Below are 19,114 nucleotides of genomic sequence, written 5' to 3'. Positions count from 1 at the left end.
TGTCTGCAGCGACTTAGGCTTATATAGACCGTCCGAGCGCAGCCAATTCGGCGTGTACGAGTATTGTCGCTTTCCCTTCGTTGCTCGGCATGGAAGATTCGCGATTCCGCTCTCAGCAGGCGCCGAGGAACGAGCCGCCCGTCAACCCGCTTGTCTCACCCTCTCGCGGCGCCGCTCGCATCCCTCAGCAGCAGCAGCGGCAGCAGCAGCAACTACAACAGCCTTCGGGCCACGACCTGCGTTCCTCCTTACCTCGCCGCTTCACCACCGATTCGGGCCTGGTGCCGACACTCTCGTCAATGAGCTCACTGGCCTCTCCGCCCCGTGGGACCGACGTACCTCAAGACTATACCGGATCCCAAGAGTATAATAACGTAAGTCGCTGTTGGAAACCCGGCGGCGGACACGTTTCCGCCGCTGCTTGCGGTGCTAGGCTGGGACTGCCACAAAGCTAGCTCTCTGTTTTGTTCCTGTGCGACATTGGCTGACTCTCTGCCACGCAGGCGCTACACAAGGTCCAATTGGTAAATGTAGCTCTCCCTACAATCGATGGCTTCCAAGCACGACTCCTTCCATCCAATACTTCCATCCCATGCCATGTTTCGCCCCTGGGCCAGGAACCGGCAAAGGCTGAATATGTTGAAATCGCGAGCTCGACTGACTCCCTGTTCTTTAGATTGAGAAGAAGCGGTTGGAATATGAGAGGATTCGAGAACAGAGACGGCTCTTTGAGATTGAGATGCACGCATTAGATCAGAAACAGAGGCGAGAGGCGCTGGAATTGGTGCGAATGGAAGAAGAGATGAGTCGATTCGCCGGGCACCAGTCGGAGCCGACAACTCCTCCCGAATATCGAAACACCAACAACGGCTTTCCTTCCATCTTCTCGCGGCCGAATCGCTTCTCGACTTCGAGCATAACTTCTCCCCCGGGCTTATTCGGCCGACCGGTTCGCTCCGGCTCGCTGTTGGACTCTCCTGTCCACGGCGCCGGCTCGCTTCAGCAGTCATACGGGCTTGACGATGCCCAAGTGCCATCGCGGTCTGTTCCTATTACGCGCCGTAACAGCGATGATGATGATAAAGAGGAGGCTGTTCGTCAAGACCCGAGCAGTCAGCGATCGACAAACTCGTAAGTACACAGCGGAAAGAGCCGTTTGTTGATCCCCTCTCCTTTGGCGGCCGGATATTTTGTGGGCGCATAAAGTGTTTGCCTTGAGGAGGTGGGATGGGCGGGGCCAGTATCTTATGCATGTGAGGTTCGGCTTGCCTGATGGCCGAGTGCGAGCACGGGTTGAGTTCATGCCTGCGCAACACTGTTGCCAGGCGCCAGGAACCAGACCCGTGAGGCATCTCCTGCGCAGAGCAGGCGTACTTTGCGCCACCTTGCGTGCCTCTGCTGGCTCGAGGGCTCAACTCCTTGACCTATATCGTATAGCTAATCTTTGATGTTAGGAGGATAAACCGGTATTCCATGCCGGTCACTCGCTCAAGAACTGGATTTTACGATATGAATCTTGATCAGACAAACACAACGCGCTTTTTGTTTGGCGACGACGAACCACACCACCTGACATCCGGCTACGCTGCTGACGAGAGCTTCCCCACGCTTGTTCGTCGTGACGACCAATTCGTGAGTATTCATTCCTTTTTTTTCCTTTTCTGATATCTTTCAAGTTCAGACGTTGGGTAAACTTTTGGGGAGCTGCGTTTAGCGCATAATAGTAGCTTCTTCTCCTATTGTCCCAATATTGTCGCCTTCAGGGGGGCTGCCATATTGGATGACGGACGCTTGGCAGCTGGCAGCAGGCAGCACACCTCTCTCTCTCCCCTATCCCCAGGACGCGTTTGCCTTTGCACCTCTTCTTTCCTTCTCCCTTCTCCTCCTCTTCCTCTTCTTCTTCTTCTTCCCCTCTTCTCCTTTTTTCCCCCTCTCTCTCATCTTCTTCCCTCTTCCATCACTCACTTCTACGTGTTCCACACTCTACTTTCCACACTTCTTTTTGATCTGCCCCTTTCTCAGCCTGATTCTTGTGATCAGTGATTTTCAAATTTGCTAATTTCGCGATCCTCTCTTAGCTATCGGCGTCATCAGCCGCCCTCGACCTTGCTCTGGCACCATCGCCCAACCCTGAAGCGCGATCTTCCAGCCATTGGAGAACCAACGTAGCCCGACATCGTACCCAGAACAGCATGTCTGCTATTAATGGGCACTCCATTAGCCAAACTGGCGACACAGGCAACATTGGAAGTCGCCCTGCATCCTTTCGGCACTCTCTGGATCTCAAGTACATCTCAGAGAATTCGAATGAGACTGCTGGCGCTTCTCAAGCAGTCCAACCACCTCCTAAGCTCCACAGCTCTTATTCTGCCAACGACATCCCTACTGTCAAGAACCCTGCAGGGGCCTCCATGTTAAACGGTGGCGCAAACAACCACGCTCAGCAGCACTTTCATAATCATAATGCGAGCATCGGTCGCATTCCTGCTGGAGCACTACCAGTTCGACATGCTCGCGAGTTGTCCAACGATAATAACATCAGTGCTACTCGAGAGCAGGCTGGCGTCTTCCCGTCCATCAACTCAGCCCTTCAAGCTAGCGCTGCTCCGTTTGGGCCAACAATGGCATCCGTGGCACCTCAACCTGCCACTCCTCATGCCGCCGCATCTGTGACTTCTCCTGGCAGTGCGGCGTCGACGAGTTCGTACAATACCAACTTCTACCCGACAAATAGCTTTCCAACCCCGAGTTCTACTTCAAGCCCTGCGTATGGTGCTCATTCGCTCTCTGCCGGGATGCAGCAAATGAACATTAACGGGACCAATGGCGGGACCAACGGCAGCGGCGCATACACGTCGCAGAATTATCTTCCCTACGGTAATGCATCCTACGGCCAGGGCAATCAGCATCGCGACAGCCAGGCTCGCGTTATTCAGCATCGTCGACAGCTAGATAACGAAAGTGAGTAGCAAACAATCATCTCCTTTTTTTCCTCTTCCTCCTTTATCTGACTTTTTTTCTTCTTTTCTTTTTTGCAGCAATGTCTCGGTATCATAATATGCCACTGGATTCGTTTCGGGGCCAGATTTATGAGTTGTGCAAAGATCAGCACGGCTGCCGCTACCTCCAAAAGAAGCTGGAAGAACGCAATAGCGATCAGGTTCACATGATTTGGCTCGAGACCAATCAGCATGTCATAGAGCTCATGACGGATCCGTTTGGTAATTATTTGTGCCAAAAGCTCCTCGAGTTCTGCAATGACGACGAAAGAACTGTTTTAATCCAGAACGCATCCCAGAGAATGGAGGACATCGCTCTGAACCAGCACGGGACGAGAGCCCTACAGAAGATGATTGAGTACGTCAGTACTCCTCAACAAATCCATCTCATTATCGAGGCTCTCCGCAATCGAGTTGTGAAGCTCATCAAGGATCTGAACGGCAACCACGTCATCCAGAAGTGTCTTAACAAGCTCACTGCTACTGACGCCCAGTTCATTTTCGATGCTGTCGGCAACGGGGACAAGTGTGTTGAAGTTGGCACCCACAGGCATGGCTGCTGTGTGCTTCAGCGCTGCATCGACCACGCAACGGGCGAGCAAAAGCTCTGGCTGATCCAACGCATCACTGAGCATGCGCGCATACTGGTTCAAGATCCATTTGGGAACTACGTTGTCCAATACATCATTGATCTCAATGAACCCACCTTCACTGAGCCCATTGTTGGCATGTTCCAAGGCTGCATCGCCCAGCTCTCCCGCCACAAATTTAGCTCTAATGTTATTGAGAAGTGCCTGCGCTGTGCTCAAGCTCCTTCGAAAGACATGATCGTGGAAGAGCTACTGTCTCAGCCCGAGATGGAGCGCCTTCTTCGCGATTCATTCGCCAATTATGTCATACAGACAGCTCTCGAATTTTCCACTCCTCATCAGAAATACCGTCTTGTTGAGGCTATCCGACCTATTCTTCCACAGATTCGTACGACTCCACATGGACGCCGTATCCAAGCGAAGATTGCCGCTTATGACAATCGCGGAAGCGCTGCCTCGAGTGGACAAGTCACTCCTTCTGACAATACGGGTGGCCAAATTCCACTGCGTCCTAGTCACAACCGAGGAATTTCTGGTCCTGGAGTGCTCCCCCCTATTGGCCCTAATGCCAGTGTCAACACCAACGGGACGTCGGCCTCTAGTATTGGAAGCCAGGGCACGCGCCAGCAGGTGCCTCCTCCATTCACCAGCAGTACCTCGATGCCAGCATCCTCGACAACCTCCAGTTCGAATGGCTCTGTCCAGCCTCCCCCATTCATTCAAAGATATAGCCAGGGCGCCTCTGCTAACCCTTCTTCGGTGGATGGTGGTGAGACATACTGGGTGTAAACTAATTGAAATTTCGTCTATTTCGATGATTTTGCGTGTATAATGCCACTTCAGCCGCCTGTGCTTTTACGTTATTCGGTATCCGCCTATGGGATTTCGGTGGAAAACGACTTTACGCGGCACGGTGGTAACACTGCCACTATGATGACACTTCTAATTCCATTTTCGATTTCTTTCTTTTTCTGTCTCATTAGCTCCGCAACCAGAACGCGATATTCCTTCAAGAACGGTCTGCTTGGTATTTGAGCAGCACAGCATTATAGGAGTGTTTTGCATGTATATTACGAAAGAATGAACGCGGTTCGGTTCGAGAATCCTTTCTCAGTTTGCGCTATCGGTACTCGGGGCTGTTTGCATACGATTCGAGAACACATACACAGGCGAGCTAGTCCAAGTCTTCGTCTATACTTGTGTCTTTTGATCGTTGCCGCGCTCCCGGTATTGGTTCCGGCGATGGAATTTTACCTTTTTCTTTTTCTTTTTGATTTCCTTTCGTCTTCTTCTTCTTCTCTTTCCATTCTTCTATTGTCATTTGATGTGTTTTTCTCTCCTCAGTTTTCAGCTTTGCCACATGGAATAGGTTTCTTTTTATTCTTTCATTTACCACTGCAGACAGCCATTACAGCGGCATACGTTGGATTTTGTGATCCGGATGCCTCTTTGGAAAGCTGCTGGATTTTCATTGGGGTTATGTATCTGGTTTGTTGAATGGATCAACTTCCCAGTTCGCTTGGAGATTGTTGGATTGTTCAATTAAGTGACAATGGTATCTAAACATTGGATCTTTACAAGACCAGTGGAGGAAATTCAGACTTTATGCAACGGCTGGATTTTGGCTGGGACTTAAGGAACTGGTAATGCCGCCGATGCACAAGCTTAGGTAGCTGGATGTGGTGGGCTCGCTCTCTTCTTCCTTTGCCTTTGCCTTTTTCCCTTTTGCCTTTTTTCCCCCTCACGTTTCTGCAAAAAATTGCCTGCAGTTTGCGCGCGGCTTGTATTATGTTTTTTTTGAGAGAGAGGGAGACAGAGAATGGAGACAGAGAGACGGACAAAATTGGAGCCATTTGAATTCGGGTTTTTTCACTTGGGGGAGTTCGATTTCACGATGATGGAGGGAGTAAGATAAGACAAGCTTTCTTCTGGATCGAGGCTGGCATGCTTTGGGGATTTTGCGTGCAGGGGTCGTAACGAGACAAATGCTCATTGCTTTCTGGATTGTATTTAGAGACAAGAAATCGTTTTGCTATATATCAATTGAAGTGGATTGGGCACTGCATATGACGTTTTCTCCTCTAAGTGTGTGACGTGTATTGTGATTTACTTTTCAAGGTTAAAAAGGGAGGATATCATAATGAATAAGGGAACAACAGATAATGGCAGGAGATGTTGAAGAGTGAAAAGCCACAATTGCCTTTTACGTAGAAAATGAGCAAATACTTTGTATCTTACGTAGGGAAACACACTGACAGCTTAAAAGGGGACAGACAACACACAGGGGCAAGATGTTGGAAGAGTGAAAAGTCACAATTGCTTTCTACATAGGAAATTTTTTTTGAAAAAAAGAAAAATAAGAGAGATATCATCGCATTTCCGAAATATTAATCATCGGAAAAGTGTTCATGCCATTTCCATTGTTAAATGAACTACCAAGGAAGAAAAGTAGCGTCCTTTTTGGCCTTTTGTTTGTTTTTAAACTCCGATCTTTCCAGGCTACCTCCATGATATTTTTTTTTCTTTCCTGCCCGCAAAATACACTTCTGCTGTCACAGTATAAAAAAAAAAAAGAAGACCGAAGACAGCCAAAGAAGCTTCTCGCGAAGAAAGCACTCCTGGAAGAAGGATGATATCCAGGATTGCAGCCACCGCAAAGAAGCCACCCCAGTCGTCAACGCTTCCGCTTTCCAGCAGAGAGCGTTTACCTGTAGCGCCACAGGGACAGGGTGTTGTGTCTCTTCCAGGTCTTTCTGCGGCCGGCGGTGGTCTTGTTGTAGCGGTGGCCCTTGTTGAGACCACGGGAGCGCTTGCCGGTGGCGGTGAGGCCACGAGCCTCGCGGTGCTTGTGGACGGGGTTGACGATCCAGTTGATGCGGGGGTCGATGCGGATGGCCTTGTGGCTAGGGTCGACGAGGATGACCTCGTAGTACTTGTAGGTAGAGTCCTGGTTAACCCAGTAGGAGTTCAGGACGCGCAGGTTAGCGCAGCGGCGACCGACACGCTCCTCGGCGGTGGCCTTGAGGGAGCGCTGGTACTTGAGCTGGTTGATACCCTGGTTGGTGGGCTTGCCTGTTGTTGTTCAGAAACTCGTCAGTAAAAAAAAACCCAGATTCTTCTGCTTCTTCCTCTTCTGGAAGAGCAAAAAAATTTTTCTCGTAGCAACGTACCATAGGTGGCACCCTTGGGGGCAGGGCGCTTGCGGCCACCACGGCGGACGCGGACACGGTAGATAACGTAGCCCTGCTTGGCCTTGTAGCCCAGACGGCGAGCCTTGTCGGGGCGCGAAGGGCGGGAGGCGCGGTGGATAACGTTCAGTTGACGGTACTATATTAATGCACTCTCAGCAAATGTTCAACGAGTGTATAGCAAAGACAAAGGGGGGATGTAGATGTCGACAGTTGGAAGCGAGGTTAAAACTCAATCAGACATAGATAGTTCTTCATGTTCTCAATCTTTGCTTCTCTCTGTCCGTTGTCTTCTTTTGCCATTTTACAGGCAAAGAAAAGGGAAGCAGCATGTGAGAACGAGAAAAAGATGAATTTCTCCATCACACACACACAAGCCCTCCGTCCAAAAGATGGAGGCAGCCACAGAAGAGAGAAGAAAGAGAGTGTAGAAGAAGAAAAATCTAGGTCATTGAAAAAAAGTTTCAAATTCCCACTGCCTCGACCTCATCCGGCCCCGTCCACAGAGAACGTATTGAAATTTTTTCATATATTCTTTTCGTCTCGGGATGTTTTGTTTGCGGTAGGTGTAATTCATTCGGAGTGGTAACGTACTTCCCAGCAGCGCACACGGAGAAGGAAGCGGACCAGGTCGGACTGCTTCTTCTTCTGGAGCTCTTCGACATACTTGAGGGCACCCATTTTTGCTATTCGAGGGCGACAACAACGACAGCAAACGTTAGCTTAACAAAAAACGGTTTGCTAATTCACTCCTCAATGGAAGAAGATGAATTGGAATAGAGATGAATGGGACGCGGAGGACATACCGGCTTGAGGTCAGAAAATTTCCTGCCGAGGGTTAGTTGAACGAGGTTGGATCAAGAGGATGTCGAAATTTCGGAGGAGAAGGCTGCAAAACCCAAAAGCGATAATCAAAATTCAAGGGCCTGTTTGTGGGTTAAGCGACGAGCTAATCCCATCATGGCTCTAGCGTGATAGGACTTGCCCCTCAGAGCCCTCGTGGGCTTTTTTGGTGGGAAAAAAAGATGGGTGGGGAATTGCTGAGTCAGCTAGATGGACGAAACGATCTCGCTGCAGGCGATCTACGAGATAAGTGGGGATACAGAGGTTAGGTCCTTTCGAGATCAAGTACAAGAGACGCTGGGCAATGTTGAATGCTATCAAGCCAGTAGGCGTATATTGATATCATCAAGATATATACATCACGACAAAATCTTAGCAATCCCGGATAACACACTGAGCACTTCTCTTGCTGCGTCTCCCCAGGTATCTTCCCTTATCGGGACCCCAGCCTGAAGCCATCTCTTTGCAGCTTGGTCAACTTCGTCGTCGGCTGAAGGTGCTGGCGAACGATGGAAATTCGCATTCTTCTCACCAAGCACGTTACCATGTAATCCATCAATTGCGATTTCCAAGGCTCTCTTATTTACTTGTGCTATATTCGTAGAGTCGTGATTCCACTGCTCAACCTCAGTGGGCTTTGTCAGATTGGCCTTTGCATTATTTAATCGCCTATAATCTTCTATAGTCTCTTGTAGGCCTTGTAGATGCTCATATGATTGTCGATATATGGCATTGGAACTTTGTCTGATTGAATCATGCTCCAAGTCGATCACATCTTTCTGGTGAGGTGTCGTCTTCGATTCAGTGGCAGTAGGACCAGATCCAAGATTACTGGGCCCGTCTTCAACTCTGCAAGACAATTCCTCGTTGGCACTTCTGAGACAAGTACAAGAAGAAAAGACTCTCAAAGGTTATCATACCTTGTTTCTATTCGATAAAGCAGCTCGTCTGCTTTTCTCCGAATGTCTCTCTTTGCATTTGACACAGTGGCAGTTGTTGACTTGCTGCTTTTCGACACTCTCACAGGATCCGGGTTTTCACTTGCATCAATTAGCATCAAATCCAGCTTCACAAGCACATTAGTAACTGATCTTACGTAGCCCTCGATCGTCCATTCCTTGAGGATGTTTTGGTCTTCGAAGACCTCTTCGACGTTCTCGATGTCTTGTTCGCTGCAGGAATAACTTCAGGCGTCGCATCGTCTAGAATCATCAGTTAGCTTAGGGCACAAGCATCAAGCGGCATTATTTGAGTCATCAGCCTCTTACCCTCTTCTGAAGCCTTTCTCTTTCGTGTTCTGGCTGGCATCTCGATAAAGGACGAAACAATGTAGGGTACAAGATCTAGAAGGTTGTCGGCCAGCACCTGAAAATAAGAAACAAAGATGCACTATATATAAGCATTATTCGAGAGAGAAAATGTTCAAAGGGCTGCGAGACACAAGAGGAGGAGGAGGAGGAGCTGTTGCAAAAATGAGATTGGGGAATACGGAGTGCCGCCAGCGGCCACCTCGCACCTTCCCCTTATCGAAGAAGATGCCCTCGCACAGCGGAAGGTACATCTATGCACGTGCTCCCCTAAAACAAAACGAAACCCAAGACGCATAACAAAAAAACATCGCTCGTGGTGCACTTTATTTGTTGATGTGTACATAAACTGCTGGGGGCGAACAAAAGAGAAAAGTAGTTTTAGGGTAGCAATCAGTATTGGCCATTTTCGCTGCCATTTTCGCCTCGGGTTGCAGCAGCATATCACGTAGCGTCCCGGATTCCCAGATGGTGAAGTCAAAACGTCAATTCAAGGCCAAAAATAATACCCTGTTTATAAAAATGAATTATCCTTAATCTTTGAGAAAAGCAAATACTAATGCGGTCCAAATTTGTAAAGTAAAATAATAAGAAAGTTTGTCGAGAGAAGTAAAGTAAAGGAAAAGAATAAAAAAACTCTTGTCGTACATGACATTAGCCATACCCAATCCGTTCCCTTTTTTTGATTGTGTATTAGTTACAGCATGCATTGCGTAAACTCAGGTCTCTCTGTCTATATTCTCAGCCAATGGAAGCGAAAGCAAAACCATACCCATTCTCCAGTCTTTGATCTCGCATGCCCAGTAGCCAAATCCGTAATCCATACCAAGGTTATAGAGGGATAATATGTATGTAAATGTATGTAGTATATAGCAAAAAATGATCTCCAGATGTAACGACAGTCGCGAGGGGGGGCTCATGTTGGAATAATGAGAGAAATGGCGTGGCAGGCTTCCCTCTCCAAGACAAAAAAAGGAAACCGCGATTTTCGCTCTCCTGATGTGCATATTGAGCCATCGCCACCCGCCGTCAGAAGTAATAAAGCTGATGAATAGGCATATTGCAGAGAAAAAAAAAATATTTTGTCTTCTTTTATTCTTTCATTATCGTTGAATATCCTTTAGAATATGGCAATCAGCGCGCAGTAAGGGAAAACGAGCGTTGTAGTCTAATCATGCTATAAGTCGTCCAAATGTTGCCGTCCAAAAATTTAGTGAGTGTTGAGTGATAGACCTTGGAAACTGGCTGTCCAGTCGCCAGGAGGTGACATTGCATTCACGCCCTGGGGTTGCTGCCCAGGGGGTGTCATGGTTTGAGAGGTAGGAAATCGCTGGTGAATTGACTGGAGATCGCCCGAGTGTGGGAACCCAGCACCGGCAAAGGCATCGGCGCCCTGGTTCACGCCCAAGGTGTATGCGCCGCCATTATTCATTCGAGCATTCCCAAAAGCACCTGCAGATCCATATGCGTAGTTGGGAGGCGGAAATCCAGTGGCCGCAGGAGCCGGCCTATCTGTGCCCAATTGAGACTGGGGATAGCCAGATCGCAGCCCCCGAGCTTGTTGTGCAGCGCCAGCGAAAAGCTGTGATTGCTGTTCCTGTTGCGAGACTTGGTTCGGGCGACGTTCATTTGGATTTGCTCCGCGACCAACACCAACGGCACCAGGTCCAACCCCGCTCGGCGCTTGGATCCCCAAGGTAGGGCTGGCAAATGATGCCGGGTTGATAGCGGACATCCAGATGCGAGTCTTGTAAATCTTGAAGAGGTCCGTGACAAGTGAGTTGAAGTTGATGTAGGAATCAGCAAAGTAGTAAAAGGTCAATTTCTTCCAGTCCCTAAATAATCTGGTTAGCATCATGTGGCATTGCTTTATCATGAAGATATGTATCAGCTTACATTTGGAACTCAGCGTCGAGAATCTCCATGTTTAGGCCGTGTTCCTTGACCTTTTGCATGCATACTCTCTTTGCCTTGGCCTCCTGGCCTTCCTTGTCGCGTAGAGAATGAATCTCGTGGTTCTGGGCGAGACGCTTGATGAGCTTGGGGCGAAGCTCGCCAGCACTGGGCTCTTGCATATGGTGTTGATTTGGTGGACCCATACCGCCAATTGCGCTGCCCTGGAGGCCATTGGACGAAGCCAAGAGGCCGGCACCTGAACCTTCCTGTGCGGCAGCCGCATTTTGGGAATACATCATTAACCATTTGTATTGCTCCTCTGCATAATGTTCTTTGAGCTCCTTGGCCGTTTGCCAGTCGACGTTGTCTCGTGCAACGGTTCCTAGGTCGGTGCCTCGATCAGCCTCGACAATGACAAGGTCTCCAGGCTTGACGGTAAGCCCAGTGCCTTCTTGGATGTAGAATACGTCTGCTCTGGCACACTTGAATAGGACGACGTGTAAAAGCTGATTGTGCCTTGGTTGGCCCACACTGTACACGTTACGATGAGGAGACGGCGGGCGATTAGCAGAAAATTGACCGTGCATTCCAAATGGGGAAGCGAATGGATTGGTGAATCCCGACGGCATAGAACCCGCCATGTTACCGCCTCCGGGGAAGAAGTTAGCTGTTGAGAATCTGTTAGCGTCTCTGTGTACACGTAGCTTGGGCTTGACCTGGTCCAAAGAAAGCTTACGATTACTCGCGCCTCCAAAAGCTGAGCTGTCTGGATAGCCGGACGGATAGCCCTGGTTCATCTGGAGATCAGGATTTGGGGCCTCCAGTGTAGCAACGGAATCGGCAATCGAGCTGATGGATCCCTGTCGTGTGGGCATATTGGCAAAGGAGTGGCGTCTACTCTGGGAAAGATCATTTGCAAAGTAACTTGGAGAGCTAGACCAAAGGGCCTTCTTCAAGTTGGAAATCTCTTTCCGTCCATCAAAGCCCATGGGATTGCGGTATGGGCCTGACATGCCAAACTCGCTCATTCTCCTATCAGCAGGCCGCCTGCCCATGCCCTCACCGTCGTTTGTTTCGTCAAGCTCATCAATGGCATAATCCGCTTCTTCTGGAACATACTCTCGAAGGGGATATCCGTTGCCATGATAAGAACCGGGAGCACCTCGTTGTCGAATCCTTGAACCGTACTGCTGTTGCTGTTGAGCCTGTTGTTGCTGCCTAAGCATGGCATTCTCTCGCGCAAGCATCTCGATAGCTTTAGCTTCAGCGCTCTGGTGGAAAGAGCCTTGGAGGGATTCAGATGAGTTTTCGTCGTCGTCGTCTTCCACTTCTTTGACTTTTCCCAACATGTTGTCGCTCGACATCTCGCTCAGCATGCTGGGGCGTGAAGGCCGATGTTGAAGAGCAGGATAACGAGCTCGACCTATGACGGTGGAGGAGCCCATTCCAGTGCTTGGTGACATTTCAGGATCCAGCTGCCCAGCAGAATACGACTGCGAGCGGTAGGTTTTTGGCGTGGGATGGAGTGGAATGGGGAAAGGAATCTGCGAATTGGTGCCTGGCTCACGCGCGGCTGCGGAATTTGGTGTTAGGCTCGAAGAATCTGGGCCAAAGAAAGAGTTGTTTCCAGCTCCAGGAGGTACAGTTGAGGTGGGAGACGGAAGAACCTCGCTGAGTCTCAACGGCGGGTCTTTGCGGTCTGGATTATTCCAGATACCAGTTCCCCAATGAAAGTTGGACCCTGGCGTGCGACCCATTGTTGAGGAAGTGGAATGAGATCCCCAGGTCCCCGCTCCAGTTTCAATAGATGGAGTGCTGGGGTGTGATGTAGTTGGAGACATTGAGTTGCTCGCAAATGACCCCTTGCGAGGTCGGCTAAGAGGTGCAGATGTATCGTTCAACCAAGAAGCTCGGCGGACAGGCTTGGCGGGCTGTACAAGGGTTTGAGAGGTTTCGTGGCGGTGGTCTCCTTCGTCTTCAGAGCTGGCCAGCGCTTCGGAGTCCGGGGTCGACGTCCTAGCATTCACTTTCTCCAACAGCAGAGACTGGTTGGACGGCACCTGAGTCAACCTCGACGATGATCCGTTCTTAGCGGAGCCTGAACTCATGATCGGTCGATGAGGATAACGCTAATTGGTTGCAGGAGCGAATGTATTCAATCCGAGCCGCGATTTGTTTTCTGCGTGCGTGCGTGCGTGCTTGTGCGCAAGTGGTAGAGGATTCGAGAAATCGATACTAGCGGAAGGTAGTTTGGTGCCGGATGATAAGGCAGAGCCAAAAGAATCAGATGATCGCCCGGGGTGGGTTCGACGTGAGAGATCTTTCGAGCGAAAAATGCGAGCGGATTGAATATAGATCTGAGGAGGATGCGATTTGATAGGTTGAGGATTCAGAAAACGGATTGACGTTGTAGAAGAATAGATCTGAATAGAATAAGACAAAGCTATTTGATAGTTAGCACATCTATGCAGACCATGTTAAACCCAACTCTTGCAGATATAACAAGATATCCCCGATCCGATCGAGAAGTCTTTCGCTGCGGCCTAAATCGCTCCAATGCACAATGTGTGTGGAGAGAGAGAGAGAGAGAGAGATAGAGAGAGAAAGCGTCGGGACTGCATCAAGGCCAGTTGAGCAGAGGTTCAAAGAGGATTCCACTTACCAGTCACAAAATGTCAGGTACGGTCTATGTGGGGAATCAAATGGAAGAAAAAAAGAAGTCTAAGCGATAGAAATAATAGACGAAAGTGACTGGACGAGACGCGATAGGCTGACGAAGGTTTTTTTGGAAGTGGCGAAAGAAGCGTGTGTCGGCGATCTCGAGCGGCAATGGTGGTAGTGGTGGTGGTGGTGATTTTGGGTGGTGATGGTTGGGTGCCGCAAAATGCAGTTGGGCGATTCGGATGATTAAAGTGAAACAAGAAAGGCGGGAGAAGAAGGACAATATCGGAAAGTATAACGTCTAAGCCGGCGCGTCTAATCCAGAACCCGAAAAAGAGAGAGAGGACGAGAGAGAGAGAGAGAGCGCGAGAGAGAGAAAAGCAGACGAGACCAAAGCAGAAAGAGGACAAGAGAGGCAGGGGTTTAGGCTGTAAGGAGAGAGGATGGGACCAAGGCGAGATAATGCTCCGTCCTCATCCACAGCCGCGGGAAATGGCGAGCGACGACCGCAGACGACGGAAAGGCAATGGTGTTGCTAGAGCTGGAGAAGCACCTTGTGCTAGTCGAGGCCCATGATTCTCCTGTTAGAGGCCCAGGGACTCGCCAATCCAAGCACAGCGAATGCTGACAACGCACGACGCCAGTGCAGGAGCTGGAGCAGCAGCAGCAGCTTAGCAAGGCGCTGCGGCCAGGGGAGAGACGAGGTAGAGCGGGATGGTACAGGCTGAGTCGATCGCCAAGGACGCGGATCGAGCGATGCTGCGGTGCGATGGACGAGAGCGGCGATGGTGAAGGGCAGAGAGCTGGAACCCGGCAGCGGCTGGACGGAAGCAGGATCAGGAACAGGAACAGACCCGAGGTTTAAGTCAGTTCGGCTGAGTCGATTTGAAGTCGAAGACGTCGCGGTTCGGCGCAGGTGGGGTGGAAGAGGTCGAGAGGCTCGCGACAGAAGGCCGGCGCAGGTGTCGTGCGGTCGACGTTTTCAAAAAGGTGGAGAGAGAGCGCCCCCAGGCCTGAGCGCCAGGGCAGTAAGTGGCGTAGACGAGGACGGCCGGCGTGCTAACTTTATGGGGGTCCGGAGTACCCCGAAGTACCAGCTCAATAGCAGCTTGTAGCGCTAACGAGGCGGGCCCAGCGCCGCTGCAGAGCGCTGTGCAGAGCGCTATGCAGAGGGGAGATTTAGGCGCTGGGGTCCCCTGGGCGCCGCCAGACGCACGGAGCAGACAGCGCTGGAGCAGTTACGAACTGCCAGGTACCGTCGCATTTGCTGCACGAGGGGGCTTGCGGCAGATGCAGGGAGAGGAGTTGGTGAGTGGGCTTTGCATGTATCAACGCACGTACAGTTTTTCTGTGGACTGTAGCTGTGCTTGTGATATTGTTGCCTGACCTGAGTGGGCATTTACTGCATATTATAGACCAGTACTCCGCACGACAAGATGTGATGGTTCAGTGCTTGAGACAAGAGCGATGGCTCTGAGCACCGCCAGATGCCAGACGTGCGCATGGCTGGTGCCAAGTCAAGTACACTCAAGAGGCACTGAGCTACAGTACAGCGGATGGAGAGATCGAAGGACCTGGGTACGAAGCCGCTACCACTTGCGGCAAGCAGGTTAAATTAGGAGAGCAGAAGCTCCAGAATAAAACCCAATACCTCGCCATACCGTGTGTGAACTAAAACGAATTACCGGTCTAGGGTGATCCGGATAGGCTGGCCGCGGCTGGAAGTGTGGAGGTCGAACGAGCAGCGAGAGGGGAAGCGCATACAACGCCGGCTGGCAAGGTGATGAGGCGTCTGCGGAGGCTTGAAAGAGGAGCTGGCTGCAAATATGCTTTTCCCTGTCTCCTCGGCTTGGGCCCCCTCCTTTGTCGTCAAGAGAAGAGGATTGATTCATGGCGCTAACACGGATAGCAAAGCCAAGCAGGCTAACAAGGGTCGATGTGGATGGATGGGAGGTGGATTCTCCATGGGTTGGCTCATCCATCTGGCACTCGCCTTGCATGAGCAGCAGAAGCAGAAACAGAGCACGGGCGCGCAAGCAGCTCGTCGGATGATGGTGGAGGTGGTGTCGGCAGACGAGATCAGGGATGGAAGCCCATCCAAGCCAAGGCGAGCATCTGGCAGCATTGATGGCTGAAGGCAAAGTACGGCTAGCGATACGGCTAGAGAGCCAATCAGGGACATGGTGCTTTATTTGCTGGCATCGAGAGTCGACCACCGTCCAGACCAGCCAGTGTCCTCCGAGCTTCGAGTGCCCGCCAGGATTTCCCGCAGCTATCCATGAAGTCCTCGAGATGACCATGGGACCCAGAGCAAACTCCAGGTGGGCTGGGCCAGGTGGCGGCCCGAGGTGGCCGTGGAACCGGGGCTGCAACAGAGGCTGCGGCGCCATGGACTGGAAAAAAAGAGGAGGCATTAGTTTGCATCTCACAGTGAGGAGACGGGCGTGCGGGATGTCGTGCATGTGGTGTGATGTGATGAGATGAGAGCAAAGTCGGCATCAGGCCTGTCAAACAGAAGAGTGAAACAAGAGATTGTTTTTTCCATTTTCTTTTCTTTCTCTCCTGGTTTGGGTTCCGAGCTGGAATATCTAAATGCCGGACAGTGCTGCGTCCTTTCCTCCTGTAAAGGCCATGCTGCAGGTATAGGTAATACTGGTAGTACTTGCTCATTTATTACAAGCGGAAATTAAAGATCTCGCGCTTTGGAGGCTCAATTATATGGGCCTTCGGATGATCGCTGCTTATAATCTCGAATTCTCAATAATATACGTAATCCAGCACCTCGCCACAGGGAGAAAAGGGGGGGATGCATTCGTCTCAATTTCTATTGTTTGCCATTCTACTTTGCTAACCAGAAAACTAGAAGAAACAAACAGATGCTCGCCTTGTTTCGTTCTGAAGGCTGCTTGCCATCACTACCTGTACTTGGCAGTAGTACTTTGCACTCCCCGATAATATCGACAGGGCATCCAGCAATCCCACCCCTTGCTCTCGTCTTAGACAGCGGTTACTAATAGCGCCATGCTGCATGGCTTGCGTCTGGGCTGGGTGTAAGTTGATTCGCCATGAGCACGGGACCAGCTTCTCGCTCCGTAATGATCGACATCTAACCACAGAGCATCCTCGTCCCAAAGCTCATTGCAGTATTTTTACGATGGACGGCTTGATATTCAACGCTGCATGGTCAATAATAACTGCAACCAATACCTCTTACCCAGGTAGGTAGGTAGCAGGTACAATGCTTTGCAGAGATTTTCTTTCCGCGCTGCCCTAGAAAAACGCTCGATCCTGGCTCGCATCGTCGATGCCGGCCGGCACCCCCGACTGCTGATGGAGGCGAGCAGTCACATTTAGGTGACCTGAAGCTGCCGCTATAGCCTATTTAGGGCAATACCACTGTCGTCTCGAGGGTTATTTTAGCGGTTGTTCTGCTTTGCTACCACCTCAGCCCCAGGAACGCACTGGCTGTTACGAGCAGGCGCAGAGCCAAGACAAGGTACGGAGCAGACAAGACTCCGTACCAAGGTTGCAGTAATTTGCTGCGTCTTATGAAGACCCTGCCGGCCCCCTTTTGGCTGAGGGGCGCCTCGTACCTGTAACTGCGGTGGACTCTGCAAAGGCTGCGATGTTGCTGCATTCAATGGTGGATGCAGGCAAGACTTCATGTACGGCAAAGTACCTGCACATGTACCTTTGTGTAGCTCGGATTAGGGCTGCGGTACTCCCAGCCAGCGATATCCGTCCATCCAGATCTGTCATGGCCCTAGCCTGTTCATGTCGACTCAATTCTTCAACGCCGTGGCAGAAGTAAAAGTGCCATTGACTCACAACGACGTATAAAGATCAGTCGCTATTGTATGGACTCTTTTCGCCCTCAAGCCAGATAGCCGTCTCTTTGCTCGGTGTCATCCTTCGCTTGGCCAGAGTCTGGCACACGCAGGCCATGGAGGGTCTCTCTATGCTGCCCTGCCGGCAGCCATGCTGTCTCGATATGTTGCTGATGATACCTAGGTACCTGGCCAATCTCTTTATTCAGCTTATACAATGGCAGTTTCGACTTACCAATAACATGCCGCTCATTTTTGTCATGACAAATACCTACTCCTATACACATTTTCATCCACAAATTCCACCTCTCTTCCTTACATATCGATATACAGCTTATACAATGCATACTACCGCCGTACAACAGGGCCAATCTGACGACTGTCCGGCCCCTTCCAGTGACCTGCATTAGCGAAACTACTACTATTAGTAGTACTGTAGCAGAGTACCAGCGGGTACATTCGCGTCTTGCCGTGCCTGCGTTGCTTGGGAGGATCCTGGCAGCTCTAGCAGGCCACTAAAGGCGTCTACAAAGCTAGCAGAACTAACCTGATCCTGGCATTCTTGGCCTGGATCTTCCCACTGGAGGGGCGGGGAAACTTTGGAGGTGCGGCTGGAAATTGTGCCCCAAAAACCTAAAGCAAACAGAAGATGAAGCAGTTGAGAGAATCAAATACGATCCATCGACAATTGACGGGCCACCGCCAGGACTTGGTCGCTGCGGCTACCCTTGGCTGAGGGAGACAAAGCACCATCTTTGAGTCTAATAAGCCTTCGCCACCTTAGCTCAGCAGCCACCGTCAATCAAGCCAAGCTTAAGCTCCATGCCTAAGATATAGAGTCTCGTCAATGTTCCGTTTCCCAGCCTCAGCGGCGAGGCATCGAGTTTCAATCGCTGGGATTGGTCACTGCCCATTGCGGAATAAGGCTCCAAGGACGGACGGCCCCAAAACAAGCTCTCACACGAAGAAATGGACAGAGCGCTAGTGGCAGTTAGCAGCGAGGGTGTCGTGACGCATGCATCGCAGACGAGGAAGAGGAGGAGCTGCAGTCCTACTGGAACCCCGGCTTTTGGCACAGAATAGCAGAGATCGCCACCCCGCAAATCGTCTGGTTCCAGAACCCCGCCTCAAGTCAAGTCGCAAGTCACCTGGCCTGCTCCAACTGCCTCTGCCTCCCACCTGGGGCGGCACAGTTTCTCGCATCGAGATTGGAGACAGACGGCGTCGAGTCTTCGATGCTAGCCTTGCTGCTACCAAGTACCGCTCGACCTCTACCAAGCTTTTACCGGCCAAGCATAGCGGCGGGCACCTTCGACTCGCTTCACCTGCTTGGCGCCCCTCCCAAGCGCAGCCCGTCCCAGCCATTCCATGGACCAGCCACGAGCCAGTGGGAGCTGCAGAGGCCAAGGTACGAGGTGCGAGCAGCTGAGACAAGTATCACGCGACGCCCTTTCTGCAGCGGTTGAGCGACTCTTGCAGCAGCTACTACTGTAGTAGTATTGCTTTTACGATTGCTCCAAAAGATCCGGGTGCTACGAAAGCTCCAGTCCCGCAGCTATAGCATGGATGACCCCCAACGGCTCCAATCAATGAAGAGCGCCCGCTCAATTGGCGCTGATACATGCATACCAGCACCATTGCTCAACTCTACGGTACGCTGTCGAGATGCCAATTCGAAATTACACGTCTGCTACACCTCCTCCAACGCCCGCCCGCCAGCCGAGCTCCAAAGCTGAAGAGGGACTAGGGACTCGGCGGGAAGAGCACTGGCGGCGTGCGATTCGCATAAGCCCGCTGGGCCAA

The 19,114-nt window shown here is 51.0% G+C and overlaps 6 protein-coding genes across 6 annotated transcripts; 3 read left to right on the top strand and 3 right to left on the bottom strand.

The window, feature by feature from the left end:
* Positions 1-89: 89 nt before the first annotated feature.
* Positions 90-4,378, top strand: TrAtP1_005757 (uncharacterized protein; the record flags this gene model as incomplete). The annotated part of the gene is made up of 6 exons (XM_066112847.1): positions 90-374; positions 504-530; positions 677-1,131; positions 1,455-1,632; positions 2,079-2,961; positions 3,039-4,378. The coding sequence occupies 6 exons, from the start codon at positions 90-92 to the stop codon at positions 4,376-4,378; spliced, it is 3,168 nt and encodes a 1,055-aa protein (XP_065968933.1).
* A 1,505-nt stretch (positions 4,379-5,883) lies between these two features.
* TrAtP1_005756 (60S ribosomal protein eL15) lies at positions 5,884-7,653 on the bottom strand. The gene is made up of 4 exons (XM_014089082.2): positions 7,584-7,653; positions 7,372-7,463; positions 6,760-6,916; positions 5,884-6,661 (listed from the first exon to the last, which is right to left on the bottom strand). Exons 2-4 carry the CDS (start codon positions 7,456-7,458, stop codon positions 6,294-6,296), a joined length of 612 nt encoding a protein of 203 aa, XP_013944557.1. The 5' UTR covers positions 7,459-7,463; positions 7,584-7,653; the 3' UTR covers positions 5,884-6,293.
* An 871-nt stretch (positions 7,654-8,524) lies between these two features.
* On the bottom strand, positions 8,525-9,127 carry TrAtP1_005755 (uncharacterized protein; the record flags this gene model as incomplete). Its single annotated transcript, XM_014089083.2, has 3 exons — positions 8,889-9,127; positions 8,717-8,822; positions 8,525-8,660 (listed from the first exon to the last, which is right to left on the bottom strand). The coding sequence occupies exons 1-3, from the start codon at positions 8,926-8,928 to the stop codon at positions 8,525-8,527; spliced, it is 282 nt and encodes a 93-aa protein (XP_013944558.2). The 5' UTR covers positions 8,929-9,127.
* A 289-nt stretch (positions 9,128-9,416) lies between these two features.
* TrAtP1_005754 (uncharacterized protein) lies at positions 9,417-14,462 on the bottom strand. Its single transcript, XM_014089084.3, has 3 exons — positions 11,560-14,462; positions 10,824-11,490; positions 9,417-10,762 (listed from the first exon to the last, which is right to left on the bottom strand). The coding sequence occupies exons 1-3, from the start codon at positions 12,929-12,931 to the stop codon at positions 10,138-10,140; spliced, it is 2,664 nt and encodes an 887-aa protein (XP_013944559.1). The 5' UTR covers positions 12,932-14,462; the 3' UTR covers positions 9,417-10,137.
* Positions 14,463-15,310: 848 nt separating this feature from the next.
* TrAtP1_005753 (uncharacterized protein) lies at positions 15,311-15,619 on the top strand (the record flags this gene model as incomplete). Its single annotated transcript, XM_066112846.1, has 1 exon — positions 15,311-15,619. The coding sequence occupies one exon, from the start codon at positions 15,311-15,313 to the stop codon at positions 15,617-15,619; it is 309 nt and encodes a 102-aa protein (XP_065968932.1).
* A 2,707-nt stretch (positions 15,620-18,326) lies between these two features.
* TrAtP1_005752 (uncharacterized protein) lies at positions 18,327-18,740 on the top strand (the record flags this gene model as incomplete). Its single annotated transcript, XM_066112845.1, has 1 exon — positions 18,327-18,740. One exon carries the CDS (start codon positions 18,327-18,329, stop codon positions 18,738-18,740), a length of 414 nt encoding a protein of 137 aa, XP_065968931.1.
* Between the last annotated feature and the right edge of the window lie 374 nt (positions 18,741-19,114).

The sequence above is a fragment of the Trichoderma atroviride genome, chromosome 3 (assembly GCF_020647795.1).
Source record: "Trichoderma atroviride chromosome 3, complete sequence".
NCBI lineage: Eukaryota > Fungi > Ascomycota > Sordariomycetes > Hypocreales > Hypocreaceae > Trichoderma > Trichoderma atroviride.
The sequence above is the reverse complement of the archived record's forward strand: the minus strand, read 5'-3'. Positions and strand labels throughout refer to the sequence as shown.

Excerpts from the sequence above, each read along its gene's own strand:
- TrAtP1_005756 (XM_014089082.2), bottom strand. The coding sequence starts at position 7,458 with ATGGGTGCCCTCAAGTATGTCGAAGAGCTCCAGAAGAAGAAGCAGTCC. Across the intron at positions 6,917-7,371 it reads TCCGTGTGCGCTGCTGGGAA|TACCGTCAACTGAACGTTAT; the intron begins GTACGTTACCAC and ends GCATTAATATAG. Across the intron at positions 6,662-6,759 it reads CCCCAAGGGTGCCACCTATG|GCAAGCCCACCAACCAGGGT; the intron begins GTACGTTGCTAC and ends GAACAACAACAG.
- TrAtP1_005754 (XM_014089084.3), bottom strand. The coding sequence starts at position 12,931 with ATGAGTTCAGGCTCCGCTAAGAACGGATCATCGTCGAGGTTGACTCAG. Across the intron at positions 11,491-11,559 it reads TTTTGGAGGCGCGAGTAATC|CTAACTTCTTCCCCGGAGGC; the intron begins GTAAGCTTTCTT and ends GATTCTCAACAG. Across the intron at positions 10,763-10,823 it reads CTCGACGCTGAGTTCCAAAT|GGACTGGAAGAAATTGACCT; the intron begins GTAAGCTGATAC and ends CAGATTATTTAG.